This window comes from Diabrotica undecimpunctata, chromosome 6 (assembly GCF_040954645.1).
Source record: "Diabrotica undecimpunctata isolate CICGRU chromosome 6, icDiaUnde3, whole genome shotgun sequence".
NCBI classification, from domain to species: domain Eukaryota; kingdom Metazoa; phylum Arthropoda; class Insecta; order Coleoptera; family Chrysomelidae; genus Diabrotica; species Diabrotica undecimpunctata.
Genome location: NC_092808.1, coordinates 108,039,741 through 108,059,494, shown reverse-complemented (window position 1 = coordinate 108,059,494; position 19,754 = coordinate 108,039,741). Strand labels below are relative to the sequence as shown.

At 32.1% G+C, this 19,754-nt stretch overlaps 1 protein-coding gene across 1 annotated transcript in view; it reads left to right on the top strand.

The window, feature by feature from the left end:
- Positions 1-87: 87 nt before the first annotated feature.
- Positions 88-19,754, top strand: part of LOC140443707 (acyl-CoA:lysophosphatidylglycerol acyltransferase 1-like) — a 127,960-nt gene continuing 108,293 nt past the window's right edge. Inside the window, exon 1 of the mRNA XM_072535090.1 lies at positions 88-603. Within this exon, the coding sequence (XP_072391191.1) occupies positions 581-603 (23 nt within the window). The 5' untranslated portion in view covers positions 88-580. The remainder of the gene's footprint in view (positions 604-19,754) is intronic.

The window sequence follows — 19,754 nt, the reverse complement described above, 5'->3', positions numbered from 1 at the left end:
TGTTGATTATTCTGTGGTTGTACATCAACAAATGTGCGTTGACGTTGATGACAACAAAGACATTGACGTTGACATTTGTAATATCCATACCAACACATTATAATAAGCTCATATTGTGCTGCTGTTGTTTTCAACTTTTGTGATAGGTTTTGATTCCGATAGTATAAGTGGTCTGATCAGAAGTGCTTGAGTGTGAACTAAGTTGTAAATTTAATATACATTATTAACATTACTTATCGATATATGAAACATATTTATAGGAATTAAATACAGCACTATATTTATTACTTTATTTTAAAAATTGAATAATCATAACAGTGCGATATTTCTAATTGTTATTTTTCAAGGATATATCTCAAGTTAAATGTAACATTATTAAACTTTTTCCTTTACTTCTCTTGGTATATTTTCAGTGCAGTTTAAGCATTTGTAAAATAAAAAAAACTGCAGCGGTATTATCGATTATTTTAAAAGACTATGTCAAAAACAAGGATGTGCATTATTTACTGAAAATTTTATTAATTCATTGGTGACGTAATTATTAAGGTATGAACTTAAGAAAACATTAAAAATCTGCAACATGGATAACCAAAATTCCTTGAGGTAAGTTATTTTTTTTTTATTTATTTAAACATCACTTTTGTATACATTACTCAAGCATGCATTTAATTGTGTTTGGTCATTATATAATAAAATTTTTTCCACACTAGTCTAACAGTTCGGCTCTAAAGGAAAAGATTGTTAAAATAATTACTTATTTTGTAGCCAGTTCATTCATTTAATAAATGTCCTAAAAATAGATTATTGTTGAATGAAAAAAGTGAGGTATCAACACATTCTCACATTATTAATAACTGCAGGCTAAAGTTTAAAGTATACAAGTTATTTTATGTTTATATTGTTTTATTGATTTGCCATATCTAATATTACTCAATAGGAAATATAATGTTCTTTAAACTATTCCATATTCTGCAAAATTACTAATATACCTACTTTTAATAAATGCCAGATATCAGTACCTGGGTTGAGATAAGCATTTTAATTCAACAATTACAATCAATATACTTCAACTGTTATCAAAGTTAGTATCTTAAATAATAAATGAAAACAAAAAAAACCTGGGTTATAAAGGGAGTTATTAATATTTATAGAATATAACTAAATATGTTTACAAAAACAATTCTTTTATAATGTATTAGCCAAATAAAGTAAGATTTTAGTCATTTATATAATTTATTGTATAGTTAGAGATGGAAAACTGCACATCTAGGATTCAAAAGTGCTCAAAGAAGCTACTGTCCACTATTAGTAAAGATTAAAGACTGTTGATACCCCTGTCAAGAAAGAAAAAAAAAGCTAAAAAATCTTATACAGTTATTTAAAGGCTCGAAGAAATATATACAGGGTAACTACTGACAATTCTGTGAAGACATAGGTACAGCTAATTTTGCTTTGTTTTTTTTTATTAAACAATTTTCAAATAAAAGTTATAGATCATAATAAGTTCCTTAATTCTGAAGTTTCTGAATTAAAATACATATACAATTGACTGGATCATTCCAAAAAACTCTTATTATTGCAGTAATTTTAAATGTTAATAACTTTGTTTTTGCATAATGATGTGTACTTAATATAACTACTCGGAATTGTGGCAGCTAATGAGTTATTAAAATTAAACTGTCCTAAATTTTAACCAGATTGACCAAACACTAAAGCTATTCAATTTTTTTATGTTAGAGAGCAATTATTTAAACAACCGACTTGTCCAAATAGTGATTCTAGAGGTATTTTGTAAATGACAATTGATTATTAGGGGCTTAATTTTTAAGATATATTATCGTTTTATTAAATTTGTTATTAAAAAACAGTTTGAAAAAGAGCTGACTTTTTAGCTTATAAACATTTATAATATCTTCAACATTTTGTATGCCACAAACTTGCAAATTAGCTCAATAAAAATCTGGTGAAAAAACACACCTTCCAAAAAACAAATCAAAAACAGAACTTTCTATGACCAATGGGAAACAAGATAGCATATTTTTTAAAATCATATTTCCATTGTTTATTAACATTAACAAAGAGCTGAAAATTGAATGAATTTTGATGAAGATCTAAATTTGATGATCCAACTTATAGATGGCATATACAGTGAATAAGTAAAAGTTATAACACATTAGAGTGATGGTATTCGAAAAAAAACTGCCATAGAAAAATGGAGGGCGGAATTGTCTGCTGGTATATCTCGGTTACTATGGCACATAGAACCATTATTTTTTTTAAACTGGATGTAAGAACTGAAGTTTAAAGTTTAGTTTGTAAGTAGTAAGTAGTAAAATTACAAACAGACTGATAAATAGTATAAAAATATTAAAAGCTTCATTAAATGCAATTATATTAAATTATAAAAAAAACTATAAAATTAAATAAAAGAATTAAATATATTAAGTATATAAATTTACAATTATTATTATTATAATATACCTACACTGATCAATAAAATTAAAATATTATGAAATTATAGTAAAATTTAATAAAGTTTTTATGAAAAAATTTAATTAATCTATATTTCCAGGATTTTCCGATTTTTCCAGGAGCTCAAAATAGCACAATTCTTATTATTTTGTTGAGCAACTCCAGATAAAAAAATGAAGGTTGTACATGCCATAGAAGCCGATATATGGCAAATTTTGCCAGAGCCTGTCAAGTTTAAAGTTCCATTTGAAAAAATGGAGCTCAAACTGTTATCCTCTCCAGTTTTCCTTGGCAGTATTTTAGGAGTATTGTATCTCTAATGGGATATAACCTTTTACTTCTTCACTCTATATGCCATCATAAAATTTATACCTATATTCATTTAGAATCCATTCAATTTTCTGCTCTTAATGTTAATAGTCAATGGAAATATGATTTTAGGAAAAAAAATACTATCTTGGTTCCTATTGGTCATGAAGGTTCTGTTTTTTTTTTAAAGTGTTTTACCAGCTTTTCAGTGAGCCTACTTACAAGCGTGTGACATAAAAAATGTCACAAATGGTATAAAAAAAAGATATTATAAACAGTTATAAGTTAAAAATTCAGCCCTTTTTCAAACTGTTTTTTAATAACAAATTTAATAAATTGGAATATTTTTTAATATATCTTAAAACTGAAGCTTTAAGAATCGATTACAATTTACAAAATACCTATAAGTCACTGTTTTGGCAAGTACAGTTGTTTAAATAATCACTCTCCAGGATAAACAAATTAAATAACATAAACTATTTGGTAGATCTAGTTGAAATTGAGCACTCTTTAATAACACATTAACTGTCACAATTTCAAGTTGTTATATTATGCCATTATGCAAAAACAAAGATATTAACATTTGCAAATTACTGTAAAAATAATGGTCTTTGGAATTATATCTATTAATTTTTTATGTGTTTTAATTTCGAACCCCTTAACAGTAAAGAAAATTTTTATGATCTACAACTTTTATTTGTACCATTTTTCTCCAAAATGTATAAGAAACATTTTACAGGCAAAAAATATTTTTTTCACTTTTTAAGGCTGTTTAAAAAAATAAAGCAAAATCAGCTATATGTCTTCACGGATTTGTCATCAGCTACCCCTCATATACTTTTTAGAATCCTCAAATTTTTACATGAAATCAATGATTTTTTCACAGATAGACTGGTCTATGACAGTACTTTTCACTTATAGATACTAATAAAATGTTAACCAAACTTTTTCATCAAGGAAAATATTCAGTGAGCTTTGATGTACCTATCTATTTTGTATCTGTAGATAAATAGGCAATTCATTTTTAAAATTAAATTTTTTCCCAACTTTCACAAGTCAATAATTTTAAATGAACCAATCTATTCTTTATGATTTTAACTAAAAATCAATTATCTTTCAAATACTATTTCGTTTCCTGTACCCAAAATTAATACTTTGGAGATAATTGCAATAATCGGTCAGATATCCAAGCGGGCTGGGCGGCCGCTTCTCATTCGCTTCACTGTGAGTGGTTCAGTGGATGTGAGTTCGATCCCCAGCTCGGCGTACAGAAAACAACAAGGCTAACGCAACAGTTCAAAATTCTAAATGAATCTGCGGCTTAGACTAGAATATGCTGGTGTCTGATCGGTCTAAGGTGGAGCAGTACAGCAAGAGATAAGGGCTTGCGGCTCGGTGATACTCCTCCATAGATCCCTACCGGAAGGGCGTACCGCCTAAATACCGGTGTAATTACAATATAATGTTAAATGTAAATTTATTTGCTTGTCAAACTCAGAAACAAAGCTTTTGAATTTTCGTTACTGTTAGTTATGTTATTAATTTTGTTTTTTGCTTAGTTAAGTACATAGCTACCTTCTACCTTTATTTACTTTATTTTACTATTAACTCACATTAACCTTTTTCTTGTTGTTTAAAACATTCTAAACGTTTGGCATTCCTTTCCTCAGGTAGCTTAGCTTCCTCCGTGGATATGTTAGTTGTTGCTCTGGAAACGTCAGATTCTTCCAACATTATTGCCACAAATTGGTCGCATTGCTTTTGTTGTGATCCTTTCCCAAGTTAACATGCTCCATTTCTAACTTGGCTGCACCGTACTGTCTATTGTCTTCCACCTTATACACATATTTTATTATATTTTTTCCCTTTGTTGCGAGCTATGCCGATACCTTCTACCTATAACTAAGATTAATACTATTACAAGGATTAATATTAAATTCAACATGCTTCCCGGTTGAACCGCGTCGATTGTTATTCCGCCGAGCTTTCGACATCCTGTCTGATGTCTTCTTCAGAGCTTCCGAGGTCCGAGAGACGCTCTATTAAAATTATCCAAGTATATACACCCACGACGAGCCATAGCGATGAAGAAATCTAAAGCTTTTATGAAGCTATACATAGAGCTATGGAAAAACATAAAACCCACCACCATCTTAATGGGCGATTTTAACCCTTAAGTACTAACACCTTAAATCAATGGCGTAAACACTAACTAACCGCCTGACAGACGGGTTTAACATTTTAGTGGATATTGTTTTTTTGTTAAATATTTTAATGCAAAAAAATATTGCGGTGACTTATTGAAAGTATTAGTTATCCAAAAAACATCATCATCATCGTCTTGGTGCTACATCCCTTAGAGGGCCTCGACCTTCTCAAGCTCTCTACGCCATTCTATTATGTCCCTCGCTTGTATTTTCCAGTTACCGACTCCGATCTTCTCGGCATCTTGTGTTACCCCGTCCATCCACCTCAGCTTTGGTCTACCCCGTCTTCTCATTCCCACGGGTTGCGCTGTTAGAATCTTTTTTATCATGTTTGACTCAGGGGCCCGGGCTACATGTCCTGCCCACTGCAGGCGGTTTAGCTTAATTATAGTGGTAATATCTTTACCACCAAACGTATGCTTGTAGATATTCTGCAGTTCAAAGTTAAATCTACGCATCCATATTCCGTTCTCACAGACCGCTCCGAATATCTTGCGTAGCACCTTTCTTTCAAAAATGGATAGAGCGGATTCATCTGTTTTCGTTAGCGTCCATGCCTCTGATCCATATGTGAGAACGGGGACTATCAGTGTTCTATACAGCCTTATACGAGTTTTTTGAGACAGACGTTTGTTAGCTAAGTACTGATAACACCTGTTTGCAATTATTATTCGCCCTTTTATTTCCTCAGATGTGTTATTATTGGGGTTAACCGATGTCCCTAGATATATGAACTCTTTGACTGCTTCGAAGTTTTGGTCATTGATGATTAAATTTGTGTCAACATTTCCAGCTCTTGTGTTTGTGTTAGTCGCCATGAATTTGGTTTTATTTTGATTTATCTGTAACCCCATTCGTTCTGCTGCTGCTACTAGCTCGGTTAGGTTTTCCGCAGTTCTCGCCCTAGTTCTTGTTATAATGTCCACGTCGTCTGCATATGCTAGAATTTGGACTGATCTATTAAATATTGTTCCCCTGCTATCTAAATTAGCGTCTCGTACAACTTTTTCTAAGGCGACATTAAAAAACTGACACGCCAGCGCATCTCCCTGCCTTAACCCCCTATGTAATGGAAATGGGGTTGACGAGTCGTTTTGAATTTTTACTGCTGATACCATCTTCGCCATTGTCACTTTTATCAAACATATGAGTTTTTTGGAATTCCTAAGTCATTCATAGCGTTGTAAAGATTTGGTCTTAAGACACTGTCATATGCCGCTTTAAAATCGACAAAAATATGATACATATCTATGTTAAACTCTTGCGCTTTTTCGAGGATCTGTCGTAGTGTAAAGATCTGGTTAATGGTTGAACGTCCACGCCTGAATCCTGCCTGATATTCTCCTAGAAACATTGCAGTATAAGGCTTTAATCTCTCGTGCAAAATATTTGACAATATCTTGTATGCTGTATTTAGGAGAGTTATTCCGCGGTAATTATTGCATTCCAGTTGGTTTCCCTTTTTGTGTAACGGACAAATTAAGCCTAAGCTCCATTCTTCAGGCATTTGCTCCTCAGACCAAATTCTACAAACAATTTCTCGCATCACCTTGGTGAGCTGCTCTCCACCGTGCTTAAATAACTCTGCTGGGATGCCATCGCTAAAATCACAGCTTTTATCTAAAAAACACAGTAATTAATATAGTTTATCTGTATTTATTAAAATAAATAACATTATAACAAGAATGAATCGATTTTTGTCTACATTTTTACGCCTGAAAAAAAGTTGATAAAAATTAAATACAATAAAGAATCTTGATATCGGGTAAAGCAACGAGTAAGAAACATTAAAATAATAAGATTTTTAAAAAATGTTAACACAAAAAAAACTGACAGTCACTAAAGTTGGTATAGTGTAGCGCACTTCAAACAAATCTTTTTCGCACATTCCAAGCAAATTGGTTTTAGACAATGAAAGCATACATAAGCTGTTTTTCTTTTCTTTTTATAGTGACAGTAAGAACAGTCCTTTTTTTTCTAATTTTTCCACTCTTACTTCTGGACGCCGTTGAGGTTCATCTATACAAAGTATCTCGCATATGCTCAACTTTAGGTTTCTAGGCAAAGAGGAACTTTCTAGTCTTGTGTTTAGCTGAGGTTGGATAAGTTGAAATGCCAGTTTTTCAATAAAATTGGGCCTTTCTAAATGAGTATTATTTTTAAAAGACTCGTAAAGAATATAAGCATTTACTGTACTTATATCAAACATTCTGAAAAATATAGCCATAGGCCAACGGCGAGTTCGACGACTGCTTGTAAATTTGGACCATTTTTTGTCCATTGAATCGACACCACCCTTTGTTGAATTAGAATCCACTATTATGTGTGGTTTTTTAGTGTCTGTATCCTCAGTGGCTGCGTGATGAGATGATGGTACCAAAATTAGGGCTTAATTTTATGTGTTGTGTGTGAAAGTAAAGTAATGTGTTTTGTAAAACCGTAAATTGCCGTTCCTACTTCTCGTCGTCTGGTGGGTAAGAAGATAGGAGGAATTTCTTTACGATTCTTGCGGAGCGTTCCAATGCAAGTTAGACCTTTACTTCTCAATACCTCTACCAGCTCTATACAATGTAAACCAGATGTCAAATGATATAGATCTGTTGGTTCCATAGGGAGGAGTAGTTAAGCGCATAACAGCCTGTGTCGGCTTACTGTATCTTTTCTGTATCTTTGTAAGTCCTGTACCGTCAGAATTTTTTCCCGTATATATAAGCATTGAATAAGTAGCTAGTTCGAGCATCAGTACATACTTTTTATACCATACTTTACGAGCTTACTCGGGATGTACATTTTGAAGCGACATCGACCTCTGAATCCCACTAGCATTTCATCAATACAGACTGAAGTTCCTATAGTATAGCATACCTGACAGTTGTTAATAAATTCACTAAAAATTTCTGAAATCGGTGCTGCTGGATCCAACACTGTTCACTCATTTCTGTCTTCGGGATTGTCAAATCGCAAACATGGCAAAAAGAACGCACATCTCTCTTTTGACATAATGCATCTCATTATTTCTCTACCAGTTCCATTAGTAGCAAAAATAGTATCCAAGTTTTCATTGTTTGATTTACATAAGCATGTAAATACTAAATATCCCCAAAAATGCGTAAAGTTCTGTCATGTCAAGTTGTTTGAGAGAAGGTGAATTTTGTACTTGGCTCTTTCTTTGCCGATTTTCACATTCGTCCATCTAAGAATTATGTTGAAAATATTATCACTGAATAATAACTTCCAAACTTGCAAAGGGTCTGCACTATCTCCAATTTCAGCTGCAGGGCTTAATCTAGGTAACTGCAAAACTATATTCTTCTGTGGACGCACGTCTCTATTTGAAATGGGAGGATTTTTTGATCATTTGTATCTATTTCTACCATAGAAATAATTCCTTGTCTCCTCTGGATCGTCTTCTTCACTGCTTTGGTCAACATTATCTTCCCTATAAGCCTGTTCTACCTCATTTTCATTTTCTGAAACTAAAAAGAGAATTTTAGGTAATGCTATACTCTGCGGTCTACCGTCGCGTGTCTACTATAGCTTACGGTCTATCCAGGAATGCGGTGTATACGCTGTATTCGACAAAAAAATCCTTACAAAGTGAGTAAAACGCATAAATAAGAATTTCTATTTTAATTTTACAAATCAATACTTTCAATAAATAATTCTACATTATGCGATTGCATTTGTTCACTTTGTGAAGATTGTTTTTGTTGGTATTGTATACATGTGCGGCTAATTCGCTAATCGGCTAATATTTCCATCACAAATTGATTCAACTTCGCTGATGTCGTCATTTACATCATCAAGCCATTTCAAAAGAGTTTCCTCATAGTTTTTATCCCCATATTTGACGTATTGGGTCCCTCATCCATTTTCAGGTAAATAGTAAATAAATACGAACACTAACAACCCGTCTGTTAGACGGAAATCACACTTTGAATCTAAATATATTTGGAATTAACAACCTGCAGCAAACTGCCGATCTCAATGCTAATCAATAACAACCCAACTTGAAAAGTCATAAACGGGGACCTTCAAAATTTTTCGAAAGGTACGGAGATATCCCACTTTCGACAAGCGATGCCGTCTGAGAGACGGGGCGTTAGTACTTAAGGGTTAACGCTAAACTTGGATTTAAAGAAGATAACGCAGAAGTAACTATGGTATTATGGGTAGATACAATGAGCGAAAGATATGCTACTAAATTTTTGTTGCATCATCGGCTCTGTTATGAACACATTTTTCTAACAGATCCAACAACGTAAGTGGATGTGGCTTATTCCAGATGGTATAACGAAAAACGAAATTGATTTCATAATCACAAACAGAAACAATATTGTCCAAGATGTTACAGTAATTAATAAAATCACTGTTGGGAGTGACCATCGGTTGGTTAGTGCAAAAATATTGATCAACATTAGAAGAGACGGAAGAGCAATAATAACAGAGAGGCATTCTAATAAATGGACATCGATAGAAGATTACCTTATCAGAATCTCATAACTTCATAACTTGAAGAAGTAGGACATCTAATTGAAAATTAATTAGACATAAAGGTGACAATCATGCGAATAAATACTGCGATTGAAAACACTCATAGACAATATAAGAAAAATGGAAAAAACAAGGAGGATAAACTCACTCAAGCTACTAAACTAAACTATTCAGATCTGCCGCAAACAAAGTCAGAATAGCCATGTTGATTGCCAACGTCCGGAACGGACAAGGCACATGAAGAAGAAGAAGCTACTAAACATCTTATAATCAAAAGAAGAGAATTGAAAGACAAATACACAAATAATTTTGTAGCACTTGGACAGTTAAACAAAGATATCTCAAAACCAATTCGAAAAGATGCCAGAAATTACAACACTGAACAGATAACTAAAACCATTGATAAAAATAAAAGTTTAAAGGTTCTGTGCAAAAAAATAACTGAAAGATCGAAAAATATTTGCAAACTGTAAATAAAAAGGGAGAAACTAAAACAAATAAGGAAGACATTTTAAAAATTATTTAAGATTTTTTACTCAAAATTGTATAAACTAGAAGAACTTCCAGATCCTAATCAAAGTCAAATACCAAAAGTCCAAAATGTAGGCTCAAAAGACATCCCGAATATCACAACAGAGGAAATAAAAAAGCTCTCTCGGAGATGACAAACAATAAATCACCTGGAGAAGATGTGATAGTCATAGAACAAATCAAAGAGGGAGGAGAAACGTTAATAAATGTGTTAAATTCAATGTTTGTTGGACAAAATGATCATCTACAAGTTATTAAAACGGTAATAGAAAAGTGCGCAGAATACAACAAGCCTATCTTTCTTATATTCGTAGACTATGAAAGGGCATTTGATACTAAAGATCATAAAATGCTTCGAGCAGTGGCTGACTGTCACATCGACTACCGATATATTGTCTTGATTAAGAGTATGTACGCAACTGGTACAGCTTGTGTCCGACTTCATGAAGATACCAAAAAGTTCGGAATAGAACGGGTGAATAGCACAGGGTGATACTATCTCCCCGAAATTGTTTACAGTTCTACTCGAATATATGTTCAAGCAAATTTTACGAGAGGATAATATGGGAATTAATATAAATAGAGAGGATCTGAACCACCTAAGATTTGCCGATGACATCGATGACACCTCTAATCAATAAAGTTGATAAAGCTACAAAAATGCCGGAAACGCTCTATGAAGCATCAAAAACAATTGGTCTTAAAATTAACACCTTAACGACAAAATTTCTCCATAACATCGATTAATAAACAGTTCACAAATATCTAGGGCACATATTCGCTTCAGACAACTGAAATATAAAGAAGAATAGGTCTCACATAGGCTGCCTTTGGTAGATTGAACATTTTCAAGTCTAATATTCCAGTTTGTTTAAAAAGATACGTTTTTAACCAATGTGTTTTACCGGTCCTTACATATGGTGCAGAAACACTAACTCTGACACAGGTGCAATAAATAAAATAAGAGTTACACAACCCGCTATGGAAAGATCAATATTAGGTATTACCATTAGAGATAAAGTACTAAACCTAGCAATAAGAAGAACAGGAGTCTCGGATGCAGTTGAAAAAATAGCCATGGCTACATGGGCTTTAGCCGGACATGTTCCAGAAAGATTCTGGAATGGCGACCAAGACAAGAGGCATATCGAAACAGAGGACGACCACCGACTAGATAGACGGATGATACGAGCCCTAACAACTATATGTTGGAACAAGCAGTGATTTTGCAAATAAAATACCAACTTACCAAAATTCTTTTATTTAAATTTTTTTTATTGTAAATATGAAATTAACAACATTTTTTATGATGTATGAAATTATTTTTATAGTTTAATTACATATTTTATGTTGATTACTATTGAATTAATTGTTTGATATTCAAAAAATGCTGATAACTAAATATTGGAACAAGAAGTTTAAAAAAAATTAAAATAAAATAATAAGGCGTCACGTCGCCTTCATCCCCAGATTAATTTAACTTTGCCGCACTTGGTAGAAACGAAGTTTAAGAATATCTTGATAAATGGCTACGTATACTATGCCTTCAATAAAATGTAAGTTCTCAACCCTTTGGCCTACATACAACCCCACACCATGATGCTCTGTGGAAACTTTACAGTCCTTTTGAGACAATCTTTATGGAATACTTCTGTTTTTTCCCGAATTACACGCTTTCGATAATCTACCACACAGACGTCAAATTTGCTTTCGTCGCTATAGATAACTTTGTTCCAGTTATGTTTGGTCCACGAGAGTTTTGATTTAGCCCAAATGTAACCGATTCTTATTTTGAGTTTCCGTCAACAATGGTTTTTCTTTGGCATACTCGAAAAAAATATAAAATTTATATCGTAAAGAAGAACAAAGATCAAACATATCTTATAAAAACTAAGACCGCTTTTGTGGATATATTTGCGACAGCATTCTCTGGAAACATTCATGCCAGTTTTTCTATTCCACCTAGCAGTTACTTCTCGTAGTGTATTTCTTCTTCCCGACTTACATATTCTAATTAAATGCCTTACACTCCTTTGAGAAACAGCTTTTAAAATGACCTGAGTTTTTGCCGCGAACATCATTACTGTCAATTTCACCATATTTCTTAATTATATTAAACGCAGTAGTTGTTGCTACAGTCAATTCAACGGAAATTTCTCGCATTGTTTTCCTTTTATGGTCTCTCTTTTTGTCAACCAATTTCCATTCACTTCTGAATGTAGGTCTCTCCCAATTGTTTCCATCTTTCTCTATCTTGTGCCAATCTAATCCACTGTTTGTCTGCCACTGCTCTTATGTCATCTACCCATCTTTTTTGGGATCTTCCCATGCTTCTTGTTGTCGTCCTTGGTCTCCATTATAGAATTCTCCGTGTCCACCTGTTGTCATTATATCGGGCTACGTGACCTGCCCAGCGCCATTTCATTTTTGTAATTTCTTCCACAATATCCCTAATCTTCGTTCTACGTCTTATCTCGGTGTTTCTAATCTTGTCTCTCAGTGATATTTCAAGCATGATTCGCTCCATTGCTCTTTGCGTTGTTTCTAATTTTTAGCAGATTTTTTGGTAAGGACTACTGTCTCCAAGCCTTAGGTACAAACTGGTAGTATGCATGTGTTATACACCTTTTTCTTTAAGTTTACAGGAATGGAGGTGTTTTTCAAGATATATGCTAGTTTGCCGAAAGCGTCCTATGCCAGTTGTGTTCTTTTAATTTCAGCATCTTGATTTGGTTTTCCTAGTTTGTTGACATGACCTAGATATACATAATGTTCAACATTTTCTATGGTATGATTTTGTATTGTTATATTTGTCTGGTTTCGGCTCAGTATTTTTGTTTTACTGTAGTTTATTTTTAAAACTACCGCTCCTGAAACTGCATTTAATTGTTGTAACATATCATTTAGTTCCTGGATATTATCAGCTATTAAAACTATGTCATCTGCGAATCTCAAGTGGTTTAAGTATGATCTGTCGACGTTGATACCCTTGTTGTTCCATTCTAGTTTCTTAAAAATGTCTTTTAGAGCAAGGGTAAATAGTTTGGGACAGATGGTGTCTCCTTGTCTTACTCCCCGTTCTAGTCTTATGGGATTAGTTTTTGTGCTTTTGTGCTTTCGTCCATCTTTATCTGCATGGTGACATTTTCATATATGTATTTACTTATGTTATATTTTCTAGTGATTCATACCTTTTATGGTACCTCCTGATAAATAATAATTTCTCGAACTTTTGGAGCAGTAGGTTTTCCACGTGCCATTATTATATTTTCCTCGTAATAAAACCGACGGTTGTTAATTATATATACTCAAATGACGCGTGACAATTATTGTTGACAACACACTACCTACTCGTATGTTTGATTTCAAAGCCTTCTTTCCGTCAGGCTGATACAATTTAAGAAATGTGAGGAAAAGCAAAAAGGTTACAATATTTAGTTGTCAGTAGTTTTCGATTATCAAACAATTAATTAAATAGTATTCAATATAAAATATATAATTAAGCCGCAAAAATTATTTCATACATCATAAAAAATTTTTTTAATTTCATATTAAGTAACAATAAAAAAAAAAATAAAAAAAAATTGGGTACATTGGTATTATATTCGCAAAATAACTGCTTGTTCCAACATATAGTTGTTAGTGCTCGTGTAAAGCGAATCTCCACATATTGGACGCAAGAAGTTTAAGATACGGAAAATTTTACAGGAAGCCTACATTCAGCACTGGACAAATACAAGCTAGTTGATGATTACAGATTTAAATGCAGAATAGAACTCTTTAGAGCAGCGGTAGATATAGTATATAATATATAATAATGATGATATCAATTTCGCATCGACGGGGAATCGAACTCTAGTCATTCACGTGAAAACCATATAAAATTGTTACAATTACTTTACAATTTCATTATATTTCTCACCTTTTTACCCTTCTTTGGACTTCTATAGATATTTCAAAATCAAAATTAGTAAAATCGATCCAGTCATTCTCGAGTAGTTATAAAAAAAGTTATAAAAAAATAAAATGACTTTTTAACGTCAAGCGTATAATGTATTAGACTAGGCGGGATCTGTAGAAATTCAGACCATAATGGACATTTTCCATAGGAATCTATTTTTTGCTGGAATCTCTTCAGGATGTGCCCAATATCGATAATCACGCTATGCGCCAGTCGCAAACCCTGTGCTAAATGTTTTATTTAACAAAATTTGAAAAAAAATTGAAAAATTCTCATTTTTTTGCTCCTATTTTCGTTTATAATTCGGAAAATATTGATCCTAGAGAAAAAATTATACGAAGTTAAAAGTTTCGGTATTCAATTTTACACAATATTTCGTTAGCTAGAAATTGAAAATTTAATGTTTATTGTTGAAAAAATAGCAATAATTGGAAAAAAAGTACAAAAAAATGAAGTTAATCCTTTAAATGTTTTCGACTTTTTAAACTTGACTTACAAGCTCCATATTCCTCCTAGAAAAACTTTTTAATTTGTTTAAAACGTGTGCTAAATTTTGTTAAGATCGTTCGGATAGGTTTTGCATAATAATTTTTCAATAAAGCCTGCTGGAAAAAAATCGCAAATTTTCAAATTTATAGTAGGCCCTAAATAAGGCTCTCAGATAGTTGCAAATTTTTACATATAAAGGAAGGCTCAAACTTTCAAACGCTTTTTGTAAAATTCAAATCGGTTCACTAGGAGAGCCTAGAAATTTTTTTAAAGTTTTAAACATTTTTTAGGCTTATAAACAAATTGAATAACTTTACGAGCTTTAAACATATCGATTTCAAAATTTATACACTTAAAGAACATTAAAAGACGCTTCTTTAAAAAAAAACGATACATTCGGCTTACTGGTTGCCGAGATATTGAAGGTCAAGGTGAGACCTGAACATTCTTGTCCTTCCAAAAAAAAAAGACTTTAAAAAAAATTATTGAAGATTGAGTCAAAATAAAGTTTATTTATGAAAAAAAATTTTTTTTTTCGTTCGCCTTTGTTTTAACAATTTAAATTATTTATTAACAATTTAAAAATACATAATTGTTTACTAAAAGTAACAATTTACTTCAATGTATAAATTGCAAGCCCAAAAAAAATGCATGAAGAAAAAATGCAATTACTTGTTTAACATACAATTGTTTATTGCAAATTTCCCAATTTTGCAATTAAAAATGGTATTTGAAAATATGATATTTGAAATCCTTGTCGTCCGAGACATCGATTAAAAAAAAAGAGCAAAATTGGTTAACAAGAAGCCGAGATAATGCAATTTTTAGCGCGCGCTATGATTTTGAACTCGCCGATTCACATTTCGAGAGAATATCCCCCACCACCACCTCTCATGCATTCCGAGCGACATTTTACGCGAAAACGGTTTTTTATTTGTCTTTTTTATTGATGTTGCCATAAAAAGCACTACGTAAAACTTTTCATATAAAAAGTACTTGGCAAGACGAGGGTATTTGTTTAAAAACGAGCCCTCTATCACTAATGGTTACACGGCAAATGTATGTCAACTTTGACCTTCAATATCTCGGCAACCAGTAAGCCGAATGTATCTTTTTTTGTGAAAAGGTTAAAGAAGCGTCTTTTAATGTTCTTTAAGTGTATACATTTTGAAATTGATATGTTTAAAGCTCGTAAAGTTATTCAATTTGTTTATAAGCCTAATATATATAAAAAATGTTTAAAACTTTAAAAAATTTTCTAAGCTCTCCTAGTGAACCGATTTGAATTTTATAAAAAGCGTTTGAAAGTTTGAGCCTTCTTTTATGTGTAAAAAAATTTGCAACTACATATCTGAGGGCCTTATTTAGGGCCTACTATAAATTTGAAAATTTGCGATTTTTTCCAGTAGGCTGGGTTGCAAATTTATTATGCAAAACCTATCCGACCGATCTTAACAAAATTTAGCACACGTTTTAAACATATTAAAAGGTTTTTCTAGGCGGAATATGGAGCTTGTATGTCAAGTTTAGAAAGTCGAAAACATTTAAAGGATTAACTTCATTTTTTTGTACTTTTTTTTTTCAATTATTGCTATTTTTCAACAATAAACATTAAATTTTCAATTTCTAGCTAACGAAATATTGTGTAGAATTGAATAACGAAACTTTTAACTTGTTATAATTTTTTCTCTAGGATCAATATTTTCCGAATTATAAACGAAAATAGGAGCAAAAAAATGAGAAATTTTCAATTGTTTTCAGATTTTGTTAAATAAAAAATTTAGCACAGGGTTTGCGACTGGCGCATATCGTGATTATCGATATTGGACACATCCTGAAGGGATTCCAGCAAAAAAAATAGCTTCCTATGGAAAATGTCCAATCGAAAACAGATCTCGCCTAGACTATATGTATATTACTGTATACCGCAAGGTTCCTTCACCAGTCTCGATATTACGCGTCCCGCTAAATAATATATCGGACCTGTGCAAAAATATCATACCGAGCGATAAGAAGTATTTACTTCTAAATTCGTACCTTATTATTAGTTCAGACGATTTCATAGACATATCAAACAGAGTTTATTTTTATAATTTGGGTTTATATTTACAATGATAATAAATTTGCAACAAATAATAGAAAAGGTTAATAATATGACTTTGCAAGAGATAAGCCTTTATATTATGATATTCCTCTCAAACAAAACATTTCCACTAAAAATATTAGCAGTTCAAGGTCAACCAAAATAAAAAATAGACATGTGCTGCATTAACTCAACTGTTGTTATTCATACATGTTAAAGTGTTGGTGTTTTTATAGCAGTTAGATTGTGTTGCAAAATGGATAATGAAAACTTATCTAATACTATATAGATATAGTTTAAGTTTAGTTTAAGAAACATCGTCTCCAGGAAAGGTGGGGTTGGGTACACACATTTATGTCTTCTAGCTGCCTTGATGTTTTTTATGTTTTTGGTGCGTAGATTCTATTTTTCTAGGGTACCAGACTAAAAACTTGCCAGATAATTTGTTATTGACAACTTAATTGTTTAGATGATTGTGTCTTTTAAACTATTACAGATGTTTAATTTTACCAAAATGAAAATTGTTCTTTTTGAAAAAATGAACAAAATGGTGTTTGGTAAATTTTGATCTGATTGTTAGAACCCAAGTTGTAACAGATTTTAGACAGAAAATCATTTAGTAGCACGTAGCACGTAACAACGCATGGAATGTACATCTCTGTCATTCGAACTCGATGTTTGTTTTTATTTCCTATGCCCGGTTCATTTCGTAGAGAACATAAACTCGATAAAAATACTCTTACATTTATAAAGCGGTGCATTTGTATCGGTTTTTAATAATGTGAACAATTTTTTTCGGTTGAATTAAAAATAAAAGCTCATTTCTTTAAAAAGATAAAACAAAAAATATACTCTTATTGAAAATAAAAAATAATTTCTAATAAAATAGAGAATAATTATTTATGCCCTACAGAAATGATTCAAATATATGACCGACGGCTGAACAGTATCCCAAAATGTCATTTTTCTGGTGACACTTCTTGAGCGTGACATTTTTAGCAATTTTTAAGGCGTCACAATCTTTCATCCAACATCGCAGCAAATCAAACAAATGCAACTAAACATGGCGAAGGGCATTGAATTTCGCATAAATATTACATTCTAAACATTTAAAATTTTTTATAATTTATTTAAATATATTTTGTTTTATTTCCTAACGTAAAAGCACCGTATTCCGTCCGGTCTCCCAATTCCGTCCGACAAAGAAATTGCCCTCTATACCTCAGAGTTTCGTCTCATCAGACGGCCGAGTAGAATTTTTGATAGGTTATTTCTCAACTCATCCTACCTTTAGCACGCAGACATTTTACGTTCACTGCTGTCAGTGTGGCTTGGTTCATTGCAAGTGCATGTTTTGTTTCAAGAGATACTGATTCCAAAAAAGCATAAAGGTAAGGAATACTTATTTTCCATATTTTATAGATACTACGTTTAACAGTTATGTTTTTACTTTTTTATTAGAATCTTACATATTTATTTATTGTAAATGTACATATATTTTTGTCATTATTTTCGAACAATAGATTTTTTTACAGAAATCATAGTGGACGGACTAGGGTAATTTAGAATATCAAGGAATCCTTGATACCGTCCTAACGGACGGTATTAGGAATTAACTTCTTCAGTTTCAAACGCTTTTTAAATATAAGTCTTAGTTAAATAATATAATCCAGCATATTTTTAACATACTATATATTTTGCTCCGTTTAAAAACCTGAATACGACCTATAATAGATACAACTCATTTTAAGAAAATTAATGTCAAATATTAAGTGCATTCGAAAATTCTATTTAAAATTTAACTCAAGAAGGATGCATTTATTAACTATTCTAGATTTAATGTGTAAGTTTGGTTTAGTTTTTATTTGTAAAAAATGTTTATGGTAGTTCTTTCTCGCAGTTTGTATTATCAAGTATGTTAAAATGACTATCTAATTATTAAAATACTCATTTAAAGGAATTGGACGGACACAGGAACCTTCTGTCCTATATCCGTCCAGGGTGGACGGACAGAGCTATTTTAAACTCCTGTATCCGACCCCATAAAATATTACTAATAAAAGATTTTTGTTTCAGTTTTTTAATATCTGCAACTATTGTATACAAAAATCGTATGAAGTATCCTCGAAAGAATATCCAAAAAGCTATAGAAGATATTAATTTGAAACGTTTAAGTATTCCACTCCCAGTGATATTGTTTCTGGATGGACACTCTTCCCACCTCAATCTGCCTATTACTGAATTCTACAAAGAAAAAGGTATCATTTTAACAGCATTTTACCCCAACGCAACTTACCGCAGTTAGATGTTGGTATTTTTAATCCAATTAAAAATAACTGGCGAAAAGATGTTCGATCTTGGCGTATGGAGAATAACGGAAGAAAACTTCAACGGGCTGGGTTTGCAAAACTCTTAGACAAAACTTTGAAGGCTACAGTCTGTACATCGATAATAAAAAGTGAATTTGAATCATGTGGACTCTTTCCGTTCAACGAAAATGGCATTGATTATTTAAAATTAATAAAACAAATAGAACAAAAAGGTTCTGATGATGTCGAACTAATTCGAGAGGTAGATATACGCTTAAATCCAGAAGTTGTTAACCGTTTTAGAATTGCTGAATCAGCGGCTCAACTAGAAGAAAAATATGTAGCATTGTATGATTTCTGGAAGAGTCTTCATCCACAAAATGTCGATCATGATACAACTTTGGAAAACAATTTGCCGACTAATGTTGCTAACGAGACCATTGTTAACATACACCTCGATGAAAACTTGGTTTCGCAATAATGATACAATTGAAGCTACAGTCAAAGCAGATGGAGCATTGTTCTTAATTCCTTCATAGAATAGCAATTCTAGTTCGCCAAAACCTTGTCCATCATTATCCAAGGACAATGATTCTGAGAAAATAGACTATTATTTACCAGTAAGTTTACCACAAGAAAAAACACCACTTAAGAACAAAGTAGTAAACAGAACTACTTGCAATAGGCCATTAAAATATGATTCAATAGTTATAGTTCATTCTGGTCAAAAAAGACAAGTACAAAATCCAGAAAAAACTCCATTTAAGCAAATTACAACAACATGCAAGGAAAAAAAATAATAGCACAGAAGACCAACGAAAGGAAAAACCAAAGATTTATCCTACAGTAGCTATAAGTGATAAATTTATGGAACATCAACGAAGACTCAAAAAAGAAAA